General features: G+C 43.9%; 2 protein-coding genes across 8 annotated transcripts in view; one reads left to right on the top strand and one right to left on the bottom strand.

The window, feature by feature from the left end:
• Senp2 (SUMO specific peptidase 2) overlaps positions 1–6388 on the bottom strand; it is a 37516-nt gene extending 31128 nt beyond the window's left edge. The window contains exons 1-4 of one of the 4 annotated variants that reach the window (XM_021184856.1): positions 6157–6215; positions 5453–5523; positions 4372–4430; positions 1621–1754 (exon numbers count right to left, since the gene is read on the bottom strand). In XM_021184856.1, coding sequence (XP_021040515.1) covers positions 1621–1754; positions 4372–4430; positions 5453–5466 — 207 coding nt within the window. In that variant the 5' untranslated portion in view covers positions 5467–5523; positions 6157–6215. Of the gene's footprint in view, positions 1–1620; positions 1755–4371; positions 4431–5452; positions 5524–5934; positions 6117–6156 lie in introns of those variants that run through there. The other 3 variants (XM_021184855.1, XM_021184853.2, XM_021184854.2) reach the window with 3 other exon arrangements.
• Positions 6389–20220: 13832 nt separating this feature from the next.
• Liph (lipase H) overlaps positions 20221–21401 on the top strand; it is a 46697-nt gene continuing 45516 nt past the window's right edge. For 3 of the 4 annotated variants that reach the window (XM_021185116.2, XM_021185115.1, XM_021185114.1), the window contains exon 1: positions 20227–20440. In XM_021185116.2, the coding sequence (XP_021040775.1) occupies positions 20392–20440 (49 nt within the window). In that variant the 5' untranslated portion in view covers positions 20227–20391. Of the gene's footprint in view, positions 20441–21401 lie in introns of all 4 variants that reach the window. The other variant, XM_021185117.1, reaches the window with a different exon arrangement.

The raw sequence follows: 21401 nt of genomic DNA, 5'->3' as shown, positions 1-21401 counted from the left end.
AAGGGACAAAACACTGTTAAAGGTAATTACACATTTCCCATGAATACTTAGATAAGGGAAGTAAGAAACAGGTTTCCCTTTTCACTGCGGAAGCTGTGCAGAGCAGGCTGACCACGCCCTCACTTCACTGTAGAGGATTGGTCTTGCTATCTATTGTAATGCTAAGTGTGGCCCCCAAGACCTGGAGGCTCTATGTAGACCTGCGACTCTGCCCCCAAGTTATTTCCGATTTGTAAAGATGCCAGCAGCCAATGGCTGGCCAGAAGAGACATAGGTGTGGTTAGGTTTCTTGGAGAAGAAGCTGGAGGAGGGAGAGAAGCCACCATAGATAGGTTAGGTGAGCTATACAAAAGTGGCCCTGAGGGCTGGCCAATTAAAGTAGGGGAGCCCAGATGAAACATAGTAAGTAATAACTCGGGGTTATCTATAGGAAAGTAGATTCTAACAGCATAGAGGGTAAATATCTACCCAGCTCTTGTGCTGTTTTAGGCTTATTATAAATATAAAGGTTATGTGTGTCTTTTATCTGGGAACTAAATGGTCAAAGGCAGGGTAGAAACCCTGGATCAGGATTAAATAATTTCTACAACATTCCACTCTGTTCTTCTGTTTTTAAGACAGTATTTGACTGTAGCCCAGGCTGGCCTGGAACTCACTATGTAGTCAGGCTAGTCTCAGTTTCATAATGGTTCTTCTCTGCCTGCTAAGGATTACAGGCATTAGCCACTGCACCTGGCTTTGCTTTTCCTTCTTTTTAAGTGAGGGTGTCAACTAGGCTGTCACAATGGTCTTGAATTTCTAAGTCATCTACCTCAGCTCTCCTGCAGCTGTCTTCTGAACACTAATCACAAGAGCATGCTACCAAGCTGAGTGAGCTAACACTATTTAAACAACTACTGCGTCCCCCTCCCCCAATGTGCGTGTGTTGGTGCATGTCTGGAGATCAGAGGCCATCCGGCAGGAATCAGTTCTCTCTACAGTGTGGGCCCTGGGGACTGAACTCAGTTCATCAGCCTTAGCAGCAAGGTTCTTTACTCACTGAGCTATCTGGCTGGCTCTCAAATATGCTTTATAAATGTTTTTTGAAATATTTAAATTATTAACCTTTAATTTCTTGACCTTCATGTCAAGTTAATAAATGCATGATCATTTCTGGAAATAAATCAATCTATATGTTAATTTCCCAAAAGACTATGAGAATTTGTTAAAATTGTATTTTACTAACGTTTAGTTTTTAAAAACTAAGAACAAACATCACAGTGTGTAGGGCTGGAGATATAACTCAGTAATAGACTCATTCTCAAGACACAGAAGACTCACACCCAGCACACCTTTAATCTCAGCACTCAGAAGGCAGAGGCAGGTTTATCTCTGAGTTCAAGGCCAGCCTAGTCTACAAAGTGAGTTCCAGGCCAGGCAGGACTACGTAAAGAGACCATGTCTCAAAAAATGAACAAACAAACAAGAACCCAAGCCACCAAAGCCACAAAAAAGATATATAAGGCACGAGGCCCCGTCTCCTAAATAAATAAATAGAATTAAACAACAAAACCACAAATGAATGAAAAACCCAAAAAGGGCAAGAAAAAAGATTAGTGATCAAGTCCCAGCCCAACTGACCTCTCCAGAAGGGGCCACATTCCGTGTTCCATTACAAGCAGAAGACACCATGGGTTTTGTGGTCAGCTGGAACGGGAATCCAAATAAACTCGCAGCATTGTAGAGACTGTTCTTCACTTGGTGAATAAAGCAATCTAGAAAGTACCAACCAACTATAAACGCAGAGCACTAAACTTTCAGAAAAAATACTATTTTGAAAAGAATCTTAGTTGTTTATAAAGTCTTATTTCCAAACACCAAGATTAAAATGTACCTATAAAAATGTTTTTGGGCCATCAAGATGTTAGTGCATGACAGTCTTGCTACTCAAGCCTGGCAGCACTTCATATGGATCTTCAGACCCATGTGAGGATGGAGAGAAGGGACTCCACAGACTTGTCCTCTGACTTCCACAGACAAGTCACAGTACAACCCCACTCACACATGTGCACCATACACACACTAATAATAAATACTTTTTTTTTTTGGTGATAAAAGGAATTCTGGTGTGTGAACTTGTGTTAGCCAAACTACCTGAGCTCCTAAAAAAGCATTCAGCTATTATTGTGGTAAACCACAAACTGGTTCCCCAAGAAGGGATATGAACTAGCAGCTTTTGAGGAGTGAGTTTTGTAGAGTCCATACAGTGAGCCTTCCTTCACAGATGCACCGGCATAAGTGAGCACTCACATTCACTCACTAGTTTGCCCGTCAGTCCCAGGCAGGTAACAATGATTGCCTTAAACCACCATCCACAAAGCCCCAGGTAAATCTTGACTGACTGAAGGATAAAACACACAGCTCTTGAGCATCTGTGACAAGAAGACACCATCCCTCTACTGTCCCAGAGCACCGGACCATCTCAAACTCACTGCTTCCTCGTACCAGAGATTACAAAACAAATAAATAAACAAACGAGAAATAAACAAATGTGGGGGGGGGCATGCCTCAGTGCTCCTCCTCCTCCTCACTTCCTGAACATCTATGTTACCTACATCTTCTTTTGTATTCACTGATGAAGGTATTATAAAGACCTAGTGTCTGCTTCAGAGAAAAATAGCCTGTGGATTTAAGCAACAAGAGTTCCAATATAGACAAGATAAGTAAGTACTCTCTAGAAAGGGGAGTGGCTCAAAACAGTGAGAAAATGTGTTGTTTACTCCATAGACCCAAGAAGACAAGAGGTAGTAACAGCAGCTACTAAAGTATTGGAATGTTTTATTTTTCCTACAAAGCTTGTTAAAACAAACAAACAAACAAACAAAAAAAAAACCCACCAGGATGTGTCCTAACACTGTGTTAAATTATCTCATGTACTCTTTTTTCAGGGGGAGGTAATCCTGCTTCATCTAAGAGGCTAACACTACCTTGTATCCCTGAGACTCTGGCTGTCGCCTATCGAGTCATGGGTCTGCTTTGAGGAGGCATCTTTCCTTCCCTTTACCTCTGCTTTTCCTTCTCCCCCTAAGCTGCCTGGAGTTTATCTACTGTAGAAGCCAGCAGTCAGGTGAACATCCCTACAGATCTCCTTAAATTAGTGAAAAGTCAAGTTCAGCTCTTTACTGGGGTATGATGGCTCCCACCTGTACTCTGAGAACTTGGGAGACTGAGGGGAAAGGATTGAGGCCAATCTGGATTGCCTAGCCTCACACACAAATAAATTACATTTAAAAAGCTTGAATTCTCTAAGTGAAACTAGCTACATTTCCAGTACTCAACTGACATCACTACAGGAGGATCAGCACTCTATAGATATTACTACAGTATTCTCTCTTATACCCAGCTTCATCTCCAATTTAGATTCCTTTATGCTATCTGCACTAAGGAGATCTAACTCTGTATTCAACAGGATTGGAGGTGGTCCTTAGGACAGAAGATTTCCATACACAACCAGCTCAGGATCCTTCTCTATCTAATGTCACCAAAGCTTTGTTCTGGAGCTGGGAAGCAACCTTTGAGTGTTCAGTGTAGACAATCATTAAGCTCTAGTTCACTCCTCTTTTTACTTTACTTTACAACAGGGTCTCATTAAATTGTTTAAACAGGCTTTGAACTTGTGACTCACCTGCCTCAAAATCCTCAGTAGCTAAGCCACAGGCTGTGTTAGCCAGGCCCTGGGTATCACCAGCTGGTTTTGTCCTGTTGTTTTATGTATCTTACTACATTCACATACAAACCATTATTTATTCATATTTATTTTTAAAAAATAGCTTGCTTTTTTCCTTAAATAATTAAAAGATACTTGTATAAAGGCCTAGTATTCATTTTTTATTTTCTGTAATTGTGTAAAATCAAGACATAGTCTGTAAGTATTTATTGGATTTAAATGAAATATCAACAAGTTCCACAGTTAACCATCACATTTGGAATAGACCCAAATTCATGACTGCTGTTGAAATAAGGGACATACTATAGTATTCTACTGTGCCTTGCCCTTTAATCTACTTTTATTCTCGTCTACCAGCCAGATACAAGAAAGTAGATTTATGATGACAAAGCATATGGGTTCAGTCAGCCAGATGAATCAGATCAATCAGTTTGAACTGGCTTCCTCCTCAGGAAAAAAAAATTACCTTTACTACAGGAGACCTTAGAACTATAAACACACATTCAACACACATATCTGAAAATAGTCACCTCTAGGAAAGACAAGGCGTAGAGAAAGGGCAGGAAAGAGGAAACTTCTCATTGTCTGGACTTTTTACCTTTTGAGTTTTGTTCCATGCATGTATTTTTCCTACTAAAACAAATTAATTTTCAAAGATGTAGTACCTAATCTTGGTCTTTTGGCTGGGATCTCATCAGTGTCCACTGCAGTAGAAAACAGAGTGCTGCAAAGAAAGGAGAAGATGGATGTATATAGGTCATACGTGCATTTCTACAAATAAACTTACTCAGCGCTGGAGGTGTGACTCAGTTGTAGGGCATGTGTTTAGCATGTAAAAGACCGTGGTTTCTTTACCTAACACCAAAACAACAGCTCCATACCACACAACCTTCCTTCTCTTGTGCCCCATGCAGTCGTAAAATGCGATGCAAGGTGCAAAGCAGAATCCCATTTCTAGACCTTAGGAAAGACTCAACACTCCCTACTACATAATGATGTTTAATCTGGTCAAATTAAACCAACACATCATTTGGTTTTGGGACACTGACCCTAAAGACAGACTTTTTTTTTTTTTAATTTCAAGCAAGCCTTAAGAGATAAGGTAGTAGTTGGGAGTTGGCAATGGTGTTGCTTAAATGTCTCCCGACCCCTATACCCTAGGGCTGGGGATTGAAGACAGGACAGGCATGACAGACAAGCACACTGCCCCTAAGGCACAGCTCTAGTTCCTAGAACGAAGTATCTTTTAAGACACCAGCCCCCGAGCCGGGCACGGTGGCACACGCCTTTAATCGGGAGGCAGAGGCAGGCGGTTTTCTTAGTTCGAGGCCAGCCTGGTCTACAAAGTGAGTTCCAGGACAGCCAGGGCTATACAGAGAAACCCTGTCTCAAAAAACAAAACAAAACAAAACAACCCACGAGCCCCCGAATGTAGTAAAGAACAGTAAGCAGCTAGAAGACAAGGCTGGCCAGGACACATCCACACTCAGGTTTGGGTCGGCATACTGCTGACTCTGAGGGACTGAAAATGTGAGGCGATCACCAGTCCCTGTTCGATAAATATGCAGTTTCATTGTGCACCAGATCCAGCTGGGGGAGAATAAACTGTTCTTACATAAGCATCCGTTTGAGAACTTTATAACATCTTAACCGATTCTTATCTGAACCCCATGGAACTGTAGAAGCCATGTATCTCGGGACTACATGCTACAGTTTAGCGAACAACCAGTTTCACCAATGACCTACATTCCTGGAGTCATCTACGAATCATTTTGATTTACTTCCCCTAATCCAATCTTTTGTCCACTTCTCTTGACCTGGAAACAAAAATAATCACCATCATCATAATAATAAGTGAAGTAGACATAGCAGAGGAAGGAAAGGGAGAGAGAATGAAAGAGTGGGAGACACTTAGGGGTAGTATAGAAGTTGCAGAGTATTTTGTTTTCTAGATAAACTCTTAAAGGGGAAGACACTGTAAAGTAAATAAAGGAGTAGATGCTAAGTACTAATATTTGTCATTTCCTTCTAATTTTAACCGAGTCTTACAAGAGTGCGGTACGTAATTACTTTCTGCCTCTTACAAGGATGTTAAAGAACAGGACCATTCCCTTCCCCTGCAGCCCAACACACACACCCCGACAGTTGCTGTCGAACAAGACAACTGCTGTTCCTCGGTGCGAAGACAACAGCACTCGCAGTCAAACGACTACGGGCAAACTCCTAACCTAGTGACTCGTTCCTGCGCTGTCCGCCCGCGACGACACCGGGCGACTAGAGCCGTATCCGGCGAGCAGCACATCGCCGGCCTCCCGTTCCCCTTCCGCTCGCAGCTAGAGGGACGGACTCTCCCCAGGCCTCCGCCGTCCCGTAGTCGCCGGTTCCCACAGGCCCGCGGCGCCCAACGCCAGCGCGGGGGAGGGGACCCGACCGGCGCGCGGCCACCTTACCTGCTGGAGCGCCGCCTCTTGAGTAGGGCGCGGGCCCCGGGCGCGGGCCGCTCGCACAAGCGAAGAATGGTGCCGAGAACCTTAGCCAGCCATCTGTACATTCCAGGCCTGAGCAGCAGCGGCGGCCGACACACCCCGAGACGCGAACCCCAGAGCTGTCGCCGCCGCCGCCGCCGCCGCCGCCGCTGCTGCTGCCGCCTTCGCCGCTTCGGCCGTAGCCAGAATCAGGCGCGGGCTTGTGACGCCATCAGAGGGCCCACAGATTTAACGTTCCCCGGGCTAGGGGAGGACTCTCTAGAAGCCGTTGACGTCATCTTCTTCCGCCCAACGGGAAAGCGGCCTCCGGAGTCTGAGCATGCGCAGCCTGGGCCTGCTCCTTGTAAGCCTAGCAACAGGAAGCCGGACGGGGAGAGCGGGCTCTTGCGCGGGTCTGACTGGCAGACCGAAGGGCGGGGCTTTCTCTATGGCAGAGCCAGTCAGGAGTCGATCTCGGGACAAGGCCCACAGACTCAAACCACGTGTATCGCTGCTGGGCCGGGAGAGCTACCCAAGCAACCGGACAGTGGAGGGTTCTGTAAAAGAATGCGCAGGGTGGAAAATAGGTCAGGTTAATGAGTATGTAACGTTTTGCGCTTTATTTTGTATATATATTGGTCTCATACTTTACCCGGATTGCCGTCACGTTCACAGCAACCGGACACAGTGGGGAATTTTAGGAATGTCATAAAAGCCAATTAAATAGCAATTAAACCATGTGCCTAAGAAAATGGAGCTAACCACTAGCATTCGAGCCAGTCTAACTATTAGGGCTCATTCCGCACGCATAAGGTCAAGTTTACCGGGAGAGACATTTTCATAGATACTTATAAATTAGGATACAAGGTCACCTGCTTATGTGATAAATGATTGTAATGCGCAATGGAGCTAGAGAAAGTTAAACCAGATGCTGGGGAGTGAGTAGGGCAGACGGACACGACTTCTAAGGAAAAGCTTCCGAGAAACAAGGACTGAATGATTCCTGTGGCCTTTTCTAATCAGCTTGTCTCTTCCCCTCAGCTCTCAGGTAGCAATCAATTCTCACTATCCTCTCTGGTAATGTATACACTTTTCTTTTTTCTTTTCTTTTCTTTTCTTTTCTTTTCTTTTCTTTTCTTTTCTTTTCTTTTCTTTTCTCTTCTCTTCTCTTCTTCTCTTCTCTTCTCTTTTCTTTTCTTTTCTCTCTCTTTCTTGTTTTTCGAGACAGGGTTTCTCTGTACAGCTCTGGCTGTCCTGGAACTCACTTTGTAGACCAGGCTGACCTCAAACTCAGAAATCTGCCTGCCTCTGCCTCCCGAGTGCTGGGATTAAAGGAAAACCATTAGAAATAAATGTCTAAATAATATCTCCTATGGACTTAAGCATAATGTCTGGGAGTGCAGTCCCTTGAAGTATTAAAAACAGTCTCAAAGCCAGGCGGTGGTGGCACATGCCTTTAATCCCAGCACTTGGGAGGCAGAGGCAGGCAGATTTCTGAGTTCAAGGCCAGCCTGGTCTACAGACTGAGTTCCAGGACATCCAGGGCTACACAGAGAAACCCTGTCTCAAAAAACAAAAACAAAAAAGTCACTGCTGGGCATAGTGGCACATGCCTTTAATGCTGGCACTTGGGAGGTAGAGATAGGTGGATCTCTGTGAATTAGAGGCCAGCCTGGTCTACGAAATGAGTTCTAGGATAACCAGAATCCTGTTGGGTGTATAAGGCCATATGCCTAATGAAAATTACCTGCCTAATGCACACACTGGGGCATTGAGGGTCTATCTGGTCCTCAGATGTGAGCTGTCAACTACTGATCCAGCACTATGCCTTTCTGCTGACATGTTCCCTGCTATGATGGTCATGAGAATTAGGCAAGGAGAGGCAAGTGGTTCGAGCAGGTGAAGCAGAGGCAGCTGAATGGGTGGTAGTTGAACTGCTCAGCACGCTGGCTCTCCCTCTTCACACCACAGAGTGAGCTCCCTCTCTGGCATTGCTCCAGCTAGCCCACCCAATGTTGTTATCTGCAGGAGGCAGGCTCATTTCTCCTCCTCTCTCCCAGGACCCAAACCTCCAATGTGCCCAGTCAAGATTTGGAGTCTGCTCTCCAAGGTGCTGTAGTCTGTGAGGACCTGGCCAGCTCTCCCACTCATATAGGGTGCCTTTGCCAATAGGGCCAGCTCCTTTGTGCTGCCCAGGCAAGATACAGGGCCCATTTGCCAAGGTGCTATAGTAGGGAGGGACAGGGCTAGCTCACCCTCATGACCTCAGGGCCAGTTCTCCAGACTGCCACAGGTTTAGGGGGTGAGGGAAGGGAGGGCACCACCTTCATACCTAGGAATCTATAGTAAAGTTCTCTCCAAACTCACCTTTTGTGGTACATGAACTTCACACTTGGAATTTATGAGATAGGAACCTGAAAGTCACTGGCCCATAGTGGTTGTGGTGATGATCGTGTTTTAGGACCCAACCTCCCCAAGAAAGATCATGTTGTTTTCCAAGACACCCCAGTATCACTGTACTAATCCCACAATAGCTAGGAAATAGAAACAACCTAGGTGTCCATCACCTGAAAATAGATAAGGGAAATGTGATACATATTCACAATGGAATATTGCTCATAGGTAAAGAAAAACAAAATGATGAAATTTTCAGGTAAATGGGGAGAGCTGGAAAAAAATTATACTGAGTGAGGTCACGGAGGCACATAAAGACAAATGCCAAATTTCTCTCGTGTGGATCCGTGTTTCTAATCCTGTTTTGTATGTTTAACTTAAGAGTATGGTGGAAGACAGAAAACTAGAATGAGCTACTGGGGAGTGAAGAATTAGGGAGAGAGAACAGTCAAACATAGGTAAAAGATATATTAAAAAAAATGTAGGTAAAAAAGGGGGTGCCTGCGGGGGGAGGGCAGAGATTCAAGCATAAAGGGGGTGGGAGCTGGATAAATGAAAGGTGGGCAGAAGGCTTCACCAAAGTGCAGCATAGGGTCTTCCAGCTCTAGAAGAACATTTCAACGAGGGGACAACACAGGTGACATGAAAGGAGAGAGGGAATGCACCAGGGGCTAAAGGGGGGGGGGAGGTTGTTAGCCCAAACTCAGTGTGCAGGAAAAACCCTATGAAAATCTATTAGTTTACAAGCTATTAAAAGTATAATTTTAGAAAGGAAGTTTGAACAGGTACTTTTAGGGTTTTTTTTAAATTCACTTTACATTATGATCACCAATATCCCTCTACAGTCCCCCACCCCCACCCTTATCCTCTGAGAGGGTGGAGATCCCCCTGGATGTCCCCTGCAACCCTGGCACATCAAGTCTTTGCAGAACTAGGGGCTTCTCCTACTGGGGCCAGACAAGACAGCTGACTTAGGAGAATGGATTCCACAGACAGGTAACAGCTTTAGAGACGGCCCTCACTCCAGTTGTTCAAGACCCACATGAAGACCAAACTGCCCATCCCCTTCATATATGGGGGTTTAGTTTCAGCCAGTGTATGCTCTTTGGTTGGTGGTTCGGTCTCTGAGAGCCCCTAAGATTCAGGTTAGTTGACTCTGTTGGTCTTCTGGTGGAGTTCCTATCCCCTTTGGGGACCTCAATCCTTCCCCCAACTCTTCCATAAGAGTCTCCAAGCTCCATCCATTGTTTGGCTGTGGGTCTCTACAGCTGTCTGAGTCAGCTGCTGGGTGGAGCCTCTCAGAATACAGCCATGTTCCACTTGTATCTGCAAGCATAACAGAGTATCATTAATAGTGTCAGGGATTGGTGCTTGCCCATTGTCTTAGTCAGGGTTTCTATTCCTGCACAAACATCATGACCAAGAAACAAGTTGGGGAGGAAAGGGTTTATTCGGCTTACACTTCCATACTGCTGTCCATCACCAAGGAAGTCAGGACTAGAACTCAAGCAGGTCAAGAAGCAGGAGCTGATGCAGAGGCCATGGAGGGATGTTCTTTACTGGCTTGTTTTCCCTGGCTTGCTCAGCCTGCTCTCTTATAGAACCAAGATTACCAGCCCAGGGATGGTCCCACCCACAAGGGGCCTTTCCCCTTTGATCACTAATTGAGAAAATGCCTTATAGTTGGATCTCATGGAGGCATTTCCTCAACTGAAGCTACTTTTTCTGTGATAACTCCAGCTGTGTCAAGTTGACACAAAACTAGCCAATACACCCATGGAGTTGATCTCTAATTGGGCTGGTTATGGGTTGGCCATTCCCTTAGTCCCTGCTCCATCCCCTGCCCCTGCATTTCTTGGGAATCTTCCCTATCCCAGGTCTCTGACATCCTGGCGATGGAAACCACCTCCCCACCAACCCCTGTCAGCTGCAGATTTCCATTTATTCTCATGGCCGTCTGTCCATCTCTCCTGTCCCTCCCCAAACTTGATCCTGAAACTTCCTCTTCCCCTTTGCCTCCCCCCCCCCCAGTACCCTTCCTCTGTCTGCCTCCTATGACTGTTTTACTCCCCTTTCTAAGAGAGATTCAAGCTTCCTCACTTGGGCCTTCTTTCGTGTTTAGCTTCTTTGAGTCTGTGGAGTGTAGCATGGATAACTGTATGTTATGGGTAATATCCACTTATAAGTGATTATATACTTACTATACACGTCCTCTTGGGTTTGGGTTACCTGACTGAGAATGATATTCTCAAATTCCATCCATTTGCCTGCAAAATTCATGATGTCTTTGTTTTTAATAGCTGATTAGGATTCCATTGTGTAGATGTACCACATTTTCTTTATCCATTCTTCAGTTGAGGGACATCTAGGTTGTTTTTAGTTTCTAGTTATTACAAATAAAGCTGCTATGAACATAGTGGAGCAAGAGTCCCTGTGGTATAGTGGGGCATCCTTTGGGGAATACACCCTGGAGTGGTACAGCTGGATCTTCTGGTAGAACCATTCCCAGTTGTCTAAGAAACTGCCAAATTGGTTTCCAAAGTGGTCGCACTCCCTCCAGCAATGGAGGAGTGTTCCCCTTGCTCCACACCCTTAACAGCATGGGCTTCCACTTGAATTTTTGATTTTACCTATTCTGACCAGTGTAAGATGGGATCACAGAGTTGTTTTGATTTGCATTTCCCTGATGACTAAGGATGTTGAACATTTCTTTAAGTGCTTCTTGGCCATTTAAGATTCCTCTGTTGAGAAATCTCTGTTTAGCTGTGTCCCAGTTTTTTATTGGGTTATTTGGGTTGTTGGTATTTAACTTCTTGAGTTCTTTATAAATCTTTATAAATCTGTCAGATGTAGGGTTGGCGAAGATCCTTTCCCAATCTCTAGGTGGCCTTTTTGTCTTATTGACAGTATCTTTTGCCTTACAGAAGATTTGCAGTTACATGAGGACCCATTTATTAATTGTTAATCTCAGTGCCTGAGCCATTGGTGTTCTATTCAGGAACTTGTCTCCTGTACTAATGAGCTTAAGGCTATTCACCACTTTCCCTTCTATTAGATTTAGTGTGTCCAGTTTTATGTTGAGGTCTTGATCCACTTGGGCTTGAGTTTTGTACAGGGTGATAAATATGGATCTATTTGCATTTTTCTACATGCAGACATCCAGTTAGATCAGCACCATTTGTTGGAGGTGCTTTCTGTTTTTCAATGTATGGTTTTTGGCTTCTTTGTCAAAAATCAAGCATCCATAGGTATATGGGTTTATTTCAGGGTCTTCAATTCAGTTCGGTTGATCGATCTGACAGTTCCTATACCAATACAATGAAGTTTTTATTACTATTGTTTTAATTAATTAATTTATTTATTTAATGTAAGTACACTGTAGCTGTCCTCAGACGCACCAGAAGAGGGCATCAGATCTCATTACGGGTGGTTGTGAGCCACCTTGTGGTTGCTGGGATTTGAACTTCGAACCTTTGGAAGAGCAGCCGGGTGCTCTTACCCACTGAGCCATCTCACCAGCCCCATACTATTGTTCTGTAGTACAGCTTAAGGTCAGGGATCGATCGTGATACCTCCAGAAGTTCTTTTATTGTTCAGGAATATTTTAGTTATTGTGGGTTTTTTTTTCCATATGAAGTTGAGAATTGCTCTGTCAAGGTCTGTAAAGACTTTTGTTGGAATTTTGATGGGAATTGCATTGAATCTGTAAATTGCTTTTGATAAGATGACCATTTCCACTATGTAATTCCTACCAATCCATGAGCATGGGGGATGTTTCTGTCTTCTGATATCTAGCTCAGTTTCTTTTTTCAGCAACTTGAAGTTCTTGACATAGAGGTCTTTCACTTGCTTAGTTAGTCCCAGCTCTGTTATGATCTTGTATGCTGTGTGGCTTCAGAAGGACTACACCAGGTCAAACAGTTTCACATGAGGTTTATTGGGAGAGAGAGGCAAGGTGGTGGCAGAAAGAGAAGTGGGAGAGAGACAGAGACAGAGAGAGACAGAGAAAGAGAGAGAGATCAGAGGGCCCTTTATATATATATATATATATATATAGGTGATGACGAAGCACAGGAAAAGGTAAGAGGTGAGCCAAGTGGATTCTGGGAATATGGTTGGCTGATGCCGCAGACCTATGTAATGTCACAGGTTTCAGAGGTCCTGATACCAATAAGCTCCAAGGACCAGAAAATATTTTCCAAAAAAAAAAAAAAAAAAATCATAGGAGAAAACTTTCCTAACCTAAAAAAAGAGATGCTTGTAGAAATACAAGAAGCTAATAGACCAGCAAAGGGTCTCTTCACCTTCTTCTGTTCCTGGTGCCCGTAGGTTAGGTCTTTTCATGGTATCCCTGATTTCCTGGATGTTTTGTGTCAGGAAATTTTTATTTTATTTTATTTTATTTTATTTTATTTTATTTTATTTTGGTTTTTCAAGACAGGGTTTCTCTGTGTAGCCCTGGCTGTCTTGGAATTCACTCTGTAGACCAGGCTGGCCTCAAACTCTGAAATCTGCCTGCTTCTGCCTCCCAAGTGCAGGGATTAAAGGTGTGTGCCACCACTGCCTGGCAGGAAATTTTTAGATTTAACATTTTCTTTGACTGATGCATTAATTTATTCTATTGTCTCTTCTATGCCTGAGTCTCCCTTTTTAAATTTATTATTATTATTATTAATTTCGGTTTTTTGAGACAAGGTTTCTTTCTGTAGCCCTAGCTGTCCTGGAACTCTGTAGACCAGGCTGGCCTCGAACTCAGAAATCCACCTGCCTCTGCCTCCCTAGTGCTGGAACTAGAGGCATGTACCACCCTGAGTCTCTCTTCCATCTCCTGTTTTCTGTTGGTGATGCTTGCATCTGCTGTTCCTGTTTTCTTCCCTAGGTTTTCCATCTCCAGCATTCCCCCAGTTTGTGTTTTCTTTATCGCTTCTATTTCCACTTTCAGGTCTTGCATAGTTTTATTTATTTCCTTCACCTGTTTGTTTGTATTTTCCTGTATGTCTTTAAGGAATTTATTTGTTCCTCTTTAAAAGCCTCGATCATCTTTATAAGATTGGATTTAAGGTCATTTTCTTGTGCTTTGCTTGTGTTAGGATATCCAAGGTTTGCTGTACTGGGGTAGCTGTGCCCTTCCCCCAGCCTTGAGCAGACTAAATAGACCTTAAGTGTTTGCCACAGTTGGTCTTCTGCTGACATAGGTGGAGTCTTCCACCTTGCTGCATCTGCAATCTCCTACAGGAGCAGACTTCCCACTGAGCTTGCTTTGCAGCATAATCCAGCTGAAACAAAGGGTGGGTCTGTGGGTTTTCCCTATATAAACGCAGAACTGAATATTAAACTTTGAGCCTTGATCAGAAACCTTTGTCTTGACTTCATCCTTCTCTTGCCCACCTTCCCTTTTTCATTTCTAGCCTCCCTTTCAGGTACACAGTTCATCCATGACTGCTGGACAGCTACGGGGAGCTGTGCTTTGGAGGTGTCATGTTGCCCTAGCTTTTGTTGATTGTGTTCTTTTGAGGGCCTTTAACCTTCTGGATGGCTTTAGTTCCTGAATGTTCCTGTTGTAGTAGGTACTGGGAGGGGGGCCAGGTGTGGTGGGCCTCTGATGGGGATTTATGGTTCTGGCTCAGCAGGTCTGATGAAAGTGGGCTGAGAGGTAGCAGAATGGGGGGTTCAGCAAGGATAGCAGGCTGCTCAGGGCAGCTGAGGGTGGGAGTTTGTTTGCACATTCTGTGCATACAGTGCCTGCAGCACCCAGAGGAGGGCATTGGATTCTCTGGATCTGGAGTCATAGATGGTTGTGAGCACTTTTAGCTTATGTGAACACCACATAAGCACTGGTAACCCAACCTGGGGCCTCTGGAAGAGCAGTCAGTGCCTCTAACCAGTGAGCCACCTCTTCAGCCCGCATGTTTTTAAGGTTTATTTTACTTCTGAGATTATATGCATTTCTCTGTTTGCTTGTGTGTTGTGTTTGTGCACGTGCATGTAGGTGCCAGCAGAGGCCAAGAGAGGGGGTCAGATTCCCTGGAACTGCAGTTATAGATTGAAAGCCACCTGATGGCTACTGGGGCTTGAACCTCTCTCTTCTGGAAGGGCAAAAAGTGTCCGTATCCTCTGAACCATCTCTCCAGCCTGCAGGCATGAGACACCATCCAGACAGGGAATGTCTCTGGGACCTGGCATGTTTGGGTGCTCATGTCCTAAATCATCACCTTAATCTAGGACCTCACCCAGGCTCAGCACATGGTAATCACACAAAACAAATGCCAGAGGTCACACAGAGACCCAGATCATAATTCTGCACATAGAATATTATTCTAGAATCATTGCTAAAACAGTGTCTGTTATCATTATGAAATTGGCATAAACTCATGTACACCACAATAACAAAATATAAAAACAAGTTATTAAGTGGTTGGCTTTTCCATGAAATTTAGATGTTTTCAGGGTGGTTTGATTTAAAATATAGATCTGAAGGTAGATATGGCAGTGCATGCTTGGGATTCCAGATCTCAGAACCCTAAGACAAAATACTTGGTTCCCAAGTCAGTCTGAGCTACATAGCAACTCTATATCAAGAGTGTACACACAAACACACACACACACACACACACACACACACACACACAGAGACAGAGACAGAGACAGAGAGAGAAACAGAGACAGGGACAGAGAGAGAGATGTACACACATACACATACTCTCACAGGAGAGAGACAAAGACAGAGAGACACACAGAGAGATGTGCACACATACAGATACAGGTACACACTTTGGTGGCTAGACAACATTGAAACCAAGGACAGTGAAGAGAAGATTTCTCTCAGAGAATATCCTGTGGACCAAGGCTGCATGAGCCCAGATGGCTCTTAACCATTCCAAATGATGACCTAGTTAGTAGGTCACAGGGCTGACCTTCCACACTGTGGAACTCTTCCACAGTGTTGCTGCTTACATTGACAGTACTGCACCTGCCTCAGGTATCCATGGAGATCGTTGAATGACAATTCTAGATTCTACAAAACTAAAATAGGTCTAAAGGAAACTCCATCCCTCCAATTTCTGAAAGGCAGTCCTGGACTATAGTCGTATTTCTGGATTAAAAACCAGCCTTCCTCAGAAACTTGTGAAACTGGTTCTCAGTAGCCTAAAGGAGCCATTCCCCTATCTCCAGCAGAAGGGACATAAGACTCCACCATTCCTAACACATGCCTGTGGTGCCTCTCAGGATACCAATCTCCATGCTGGCCTCCAGGCTCCTTCAGCCCCAGGTTACCCACAGTAACCTGTATACACTTCAAAGCCTCCACACCCCAGCTAGCATGTTCCCATTTTTCTTATAACCCTGGAGATTTTGCCCCTCTTGCTTCTCTCTGTTTTCCTGAGAAGATAGCTGTGGCAGTTTAGAATAAACTTTCCCCTTTTCCATACACAGAGCAGCCATTTTGGTTTCTTTACTCCTTGCATTCAATTTTGACATAACAAGTCAAGATCCAAATGACTCTAAAGTCCATGGTACCAAAAGAGAATTCGTCAGATGCTGGCCGTCCCTCAGACCTTATTAAATTGTGTTTGTTTTAGAACTTTTAACAGGACAAAGCAGTTTGCTGTTGCCCTGTTTGATTTTACATCCCTAGGTTTCTGTAACATTCCATGACTATTCAAGTCCAGGGTATGCCCTGCGTCTGTGTATTTGTTTTGTTTTTGAGACTGTGTCTCTCTGTATAGCCTTGGCTAACTTCAAACTCCGGATCCTCATGCCACAGGGGTTAAAGGTATGCACCATGACACTTGGCCAATTTTAATTACTACACTCTCATGCTTTTCTGTTTGTTTGGTTGGTTTGGTGTGGTTTTGTTTTTTGTTGTTGTTATTGTTGTTTTGTTTTGTTTGAGACAGGGTTTTTTAAGTGTAGCCCTGGTTGTCCTAGAACTCACTATGTAGATCAGGCTAGCCCCAAACTCAGAGATCTGCTTGCCTCTGCCTCTCAAGTGCTGGGACTAAAGATGTGTGCCACCACTGCCTGGCTGGAATCCATGCTTTCTAAACATATAATTTGATATCATGAAAAAAAAAAAAAAAACATTAGTCCCCCAACCTCCAATGAAGTAAGATTCTTCACTCCCTGTGCTGTCTGGGCTGGGGATTCAGAGTGATCCTGACCTCAAATTGTCCTCCTGTTGTAACCATCATGTCTAGAAACAATGGTCAGCTTTCTTTGTGGTTGATATTATGAGGCCTGCTGTGTGTGTGTGTGTGTGTGTGTGTGTGTGTGTGTGTGTGTGTAAAACTGTGTGATTGTGTTGTATGTGTGCACAAGTGTCCTCTGGGTCAGAGGAGGACATGCTCCTTGCCTTATTCCTTCAAGACAAAGTATCTCATGGAGTCTGCTACTTTTCTTCCTATTCATCCGATTCATCTACCTTTTCTTCCTATTTGCTCAGAAGTCTGCTATCTTTTCTTCCTATTCATTTGTCTCTGCCCACAACTTTGGTTTTACAGGTGTGTGACTCTACGCACCTCTGACTTTTAACATGGGGACTGGAGACTTGAACTTGAACTTTAAAGCATTTTATCATTACTTTATTATTGTCATTATTATTATTATTATTATTATTATTATTTGCACCCATGCATGTGGAGGTCAAAGGACAGCTTTTAGGAGTTCTCTTCTTCCACTGTGAGTTTCAGTCAGGTCATCTGCTTGTTAAGGAATGTGGGGAAGAGGAGGAGAAAAAAGAAGAAAGGAAGGGAGGGAGGGCAAGAGGGAAGAAAGGCGTAGTTTGGGGAGTATAAATCTAACCTCTCTGTTGGATGAGTCGAGGAAACTGACTCATCTTTCTGAACTTGTATTCCAAGTGAGAGACAGCAGGTTGGCAAGAGCGTTACAGTGAGTCATACGGCCACTTGGCCGGGACACGAGTCACCCTCCTGGCTGTCGAATAATCAAACTACCTTTCCCCAGTTCCTTCACTGTAGGCTGGAGAGGCAGCTGTGGTGATTCACAGAGAGAGAGAGAGAGAGAGAGAGAGAGAGAGAGAGAGAGAGAGAGAGAGAGAGTCCCAGCAATTGGGAGCCTGAGGCGGGAGTATAGGAAGTTCATTGCCTACAAGTTCAAAACCAGGTGAGGCTCTGTATGAGAAAACTACACTAAATAAAGATGGTGATGGTAAAAGGCTGGGCTGAGGACAATAGTGACATTTGTGAATTATCCCTTAATAGGGACATAGAGATTGAGAGCTTCTTGATTAGCTGATGGAGAAGAAGACGGGGGCTTCCTCAGAATTCCTTTAAATTCATGCTCTTTCAGTGACTGTAAGAGTTGACCCATTTTTGTAAGTTTTAAAAACACATTTTACTTTGAAATAATTATTGGTTGGCAAGACATTGCAAAAGCAGTAGAAGAAGGTCCTTGTGTGTACACACCCAGTTTCCCATCAGCGCAACATCTTATGTAAGTAGTAACATTCTACCAAAACCAGAAAATAGTAGACATTGGTACAACCCAGAGACTCTGTCAGCACCACATGCACGTGTGTGTGTGTGTGTGTGTGTGTGTGTGTGTTTGTTTCTCTGTAATCTCACTGCATGGATTTTTATGGACACCACCAAATTAAAGTACAGAAGTATTCCTCCATTGAAGGATCCCTCCCAGGGCTGGGGAGGCAGCCTGGTGGTAGAGCAACTGCTTAGCCCAAGGTCCTGGATCTCATCTCCACCCACTAAACAGATAAGAGTCCTGTGCTGACTCACATCTACACTTTCCTCTTCTCCCCCACCTTTGGAGGGTTTTGTTTTCCTATTGCACAGTTGGTATTTGTTATTACACTGTCAATATTTCTTACTCCTCTAAAAGAGAAAGAATGGATTCCTCCATTGCTTCTCTGCTGCATTTAATGCTGGAATGAAAACATGGCACCCAGCCATGAAGTTAGGGGAACTTCTGTGCTCTAACCGTTAATAACATCTAGAAGACCACCCTGCAGAGTGACCCTTATTCCTATACCTGAGGATCGGATAGTTTCACCCCTAAAGTACATTGGCTAGGTCCAGATAAGCACTTTAGACTGATGGGAACTCAACAAATACTTATCAGGTGGGTACACTGACCCAGCAGGGAGCGGCACATTCCAGGGCAGGTTCATTAAAGAGACAGAACAACTCTCTGTTCTGCAGAGCCCTTGTTTTCAAAGGAGCGAGACTTAGAGCAAGTGCAAAGCAGAAAAACGGGTTGATTTGGGTTTCCTGTTTACATTTCCTTAATTCATTTCCCGACAGGACAGAAAAGCAAAGCCCACTACAGTTCTCAAAAGGTCTAGGAGACCCCCATTCCTCAAGTTCCTCCTGAAGCCCCCTTCTCAGTTGTTTTTTTTTTGTTGTTGTTGTTGTTTTGGTTTGGTTTGGTTTGGTTTTTCAAGACACGGGGTTTCTCTGTATAGCCCTGGCTGTCCTGGAACTCACTTTGTAGACCAGGCTGGCCTCCCACCACTGCCAGGCTCCCCTTCTCAGTTCTATAGCAAGTCTTCAGAGGGGTGGGGACAGGGTCAGCTGTGTGACCTGGAAGATAGTACCTGGAGTTAGCAAGAGGCAGGAGCAATTACTTTGGCAGCAGGCATAGTGCTTAAGACTTCAGCTCCCATACCTCATTTAGTCTGCATAACCCCGTGAGTCAAGAGATCTTATCTGCATTTCATGATTGAGAAAGTTGAGACACACAGAACATAAATGTTTTATTTATTGAGGCCACATACCTCTGTCAAGAAGCACTTCACACAGGCACCTCGACAACGCTAAATGACTAATGAATGGCTTATGCCTGATGTTTGAGTGAAAATGTGGGTTTTTTGTTGTTAGGTTTTGTCCTTAGTATTTTTAAGGTTATCAAATACCCAGAAACTTATGGTTAGGGGAATTTTCACTACGAAGAAGGTTACATCACTTTGCAGTGTATCATTAGTGACCTGCCTTTCCAACTTGGCTAGGTACACTCTTTACTGCCAAAGTACCGTCACCCACAATAACCTCATAGAGCAGCAGGATTGGTTACTTCTAGTGTAGGCCTTAGAAAGGTTGGAAAGATGTAGATGTGTTCTTCCCCTTTAAGAAGACAACTGGATGGGTGAGATTGCACAGCGGGCCTGACTCCAAGGCCTGACTCCAAGACCATGCACAGAAGGACAGGGACTGCAACCCACACTCACCTGCCACACTCAATAAATAAAATGCAAAAATAAAAACTCAGTTATGAGGGAGACAAGGACTCTGGATGAGAAGTAAGCAAGCTAAGCACAACTCTGAAGCATAGGTAGATTCGTAAATTAGGCTGTATAGCCGAACTTAATGAAATGTTCTTAATAAAAGTCTAAAGACAGCTCTGTGGAGACGCTGGAGTTAACATGAACGTGGCTTTGTATACACAGTGGCGACAGGGGAATACTGACCCGGATTTGTCATCCGGGATTCATTCATAAAGGAAAAGGATTCCAAATGAGGTTGATTTCAACACACCAAGCCGAACAGCTAGGAAACCGCCCACGAAGAAGGAAACCTTTTACTCGGCATCCTTCGAATGCAAATGACACATTAACATATGCATAAATTGTGCAAGCAGAAAGTCCCAGACCTTTTATTGCAAAGAGGAGGAGCCAAAGATCCTGACAGGACTAACAGGGCCACAGAACCTCCCTCGGGGACTTCCTGTTGTCACGGACTCACTCGCTTGGAGAAAGCCAGACTTCAGGGTGGGACGCGGGAACGCGGGAACGCCAGGCTCTGCGGAGTGCGACACGTCCTCGTGTTTGGGGCACATGATCTCTTGAGGTTCCTTATGCTGAGGCTATGTTTTCTCATCAGTTTCATGTGCTTGGTGAAATCAGGTAGGTCATTTAGCCAATGTCTTTAAGAAGTATTAGTGGACATCAAAGTTCTATGTGAGCATATTTGAGGCCAGGAGCTATGGGTAAAATGAGCTTTCTTATGGTGATTTTTTTCCCCTCTCAACCATAGATCAAACCCTTATCTCTTTGAATTAACTTGAAAAGGCTAAGGGTAGTATTAGTTTTTTCTTAGTTAAATTGTGTCTTCTGACCTACATAAAATTAAATAACTTATTTTTTGAAACTGTAAAAATTTATTTTGTGATGTTTACATAGAGAAGTTAAGTCTCTCTCTCTCTCTCTCTCTCTCTCTCTCTCTCTCTCTCTCTCTCTCTTTGGTTTTTCGAGACAGGGTTTCTCTGTGTAGCCTTGGCTGTCCTGGAACTCACTCTGTAGACTAGGCTGGCCTCGAACTCATTTTCTCTTTTTTTGTTTTATATTTTTTTTGCAATGGTAAATTTTTTATACTTTCGTGTATTTATTTAGGTGTATTTAAACCACTGTTACAAAAATAATTTCATATAAATAAATTTCTTATAATAGTATGTGATATATTTATAACTTAAAAGTTATTAATTGCCAGGCCGTGGATGTAGTTCAGTCATAGAATATATGCCTAGTATGTGTGTCACTCTGGGTTCAATTCTAATACAAGGAAAGATAATAAAATCAAAATGAAAATATGAATCTCCGTGTTGAGATAGCAAACCTGAAGGGAAATGTACTTCTCAGTCCTTCCTGGAACCCACTTCCGTTTCACACAAAGCTTGTGACTGTGAATTCTGACATAAGTTGTATTGGTTTGTTTGTTTAAAACAGGGTTTCTCTGTGTAGCCCTGGCTGCCTTGGAACTTACACTGTAAACCAGGCCAGTCTTGAACTCACTGGGATAAAGGTGTTCACCACCACACCCAGTCTTGAAATAACTGTTTAAAGGGCAGGAGGCAGATATCAGACCTGC

The sequence above is a fragment of the Mus caroli genome, chromosome 16, assembly GCF_900094665.2.
Source record: "Mus caroli chromosome 16, CAROLI_EIJ_v1.1, whole genome shotgun sequence".
NCBI classification, from domain to species: Eukaryota; Metazoa; Chordata; class Mammalia; order Rodentia; family Muridae; genus Mus; species Mus caroli.
The sequence above is the reverse complement of the archived record's forward strand: the minus strand, read 5'-3'. Positions and strand labels throughout refer to the sequence as shown.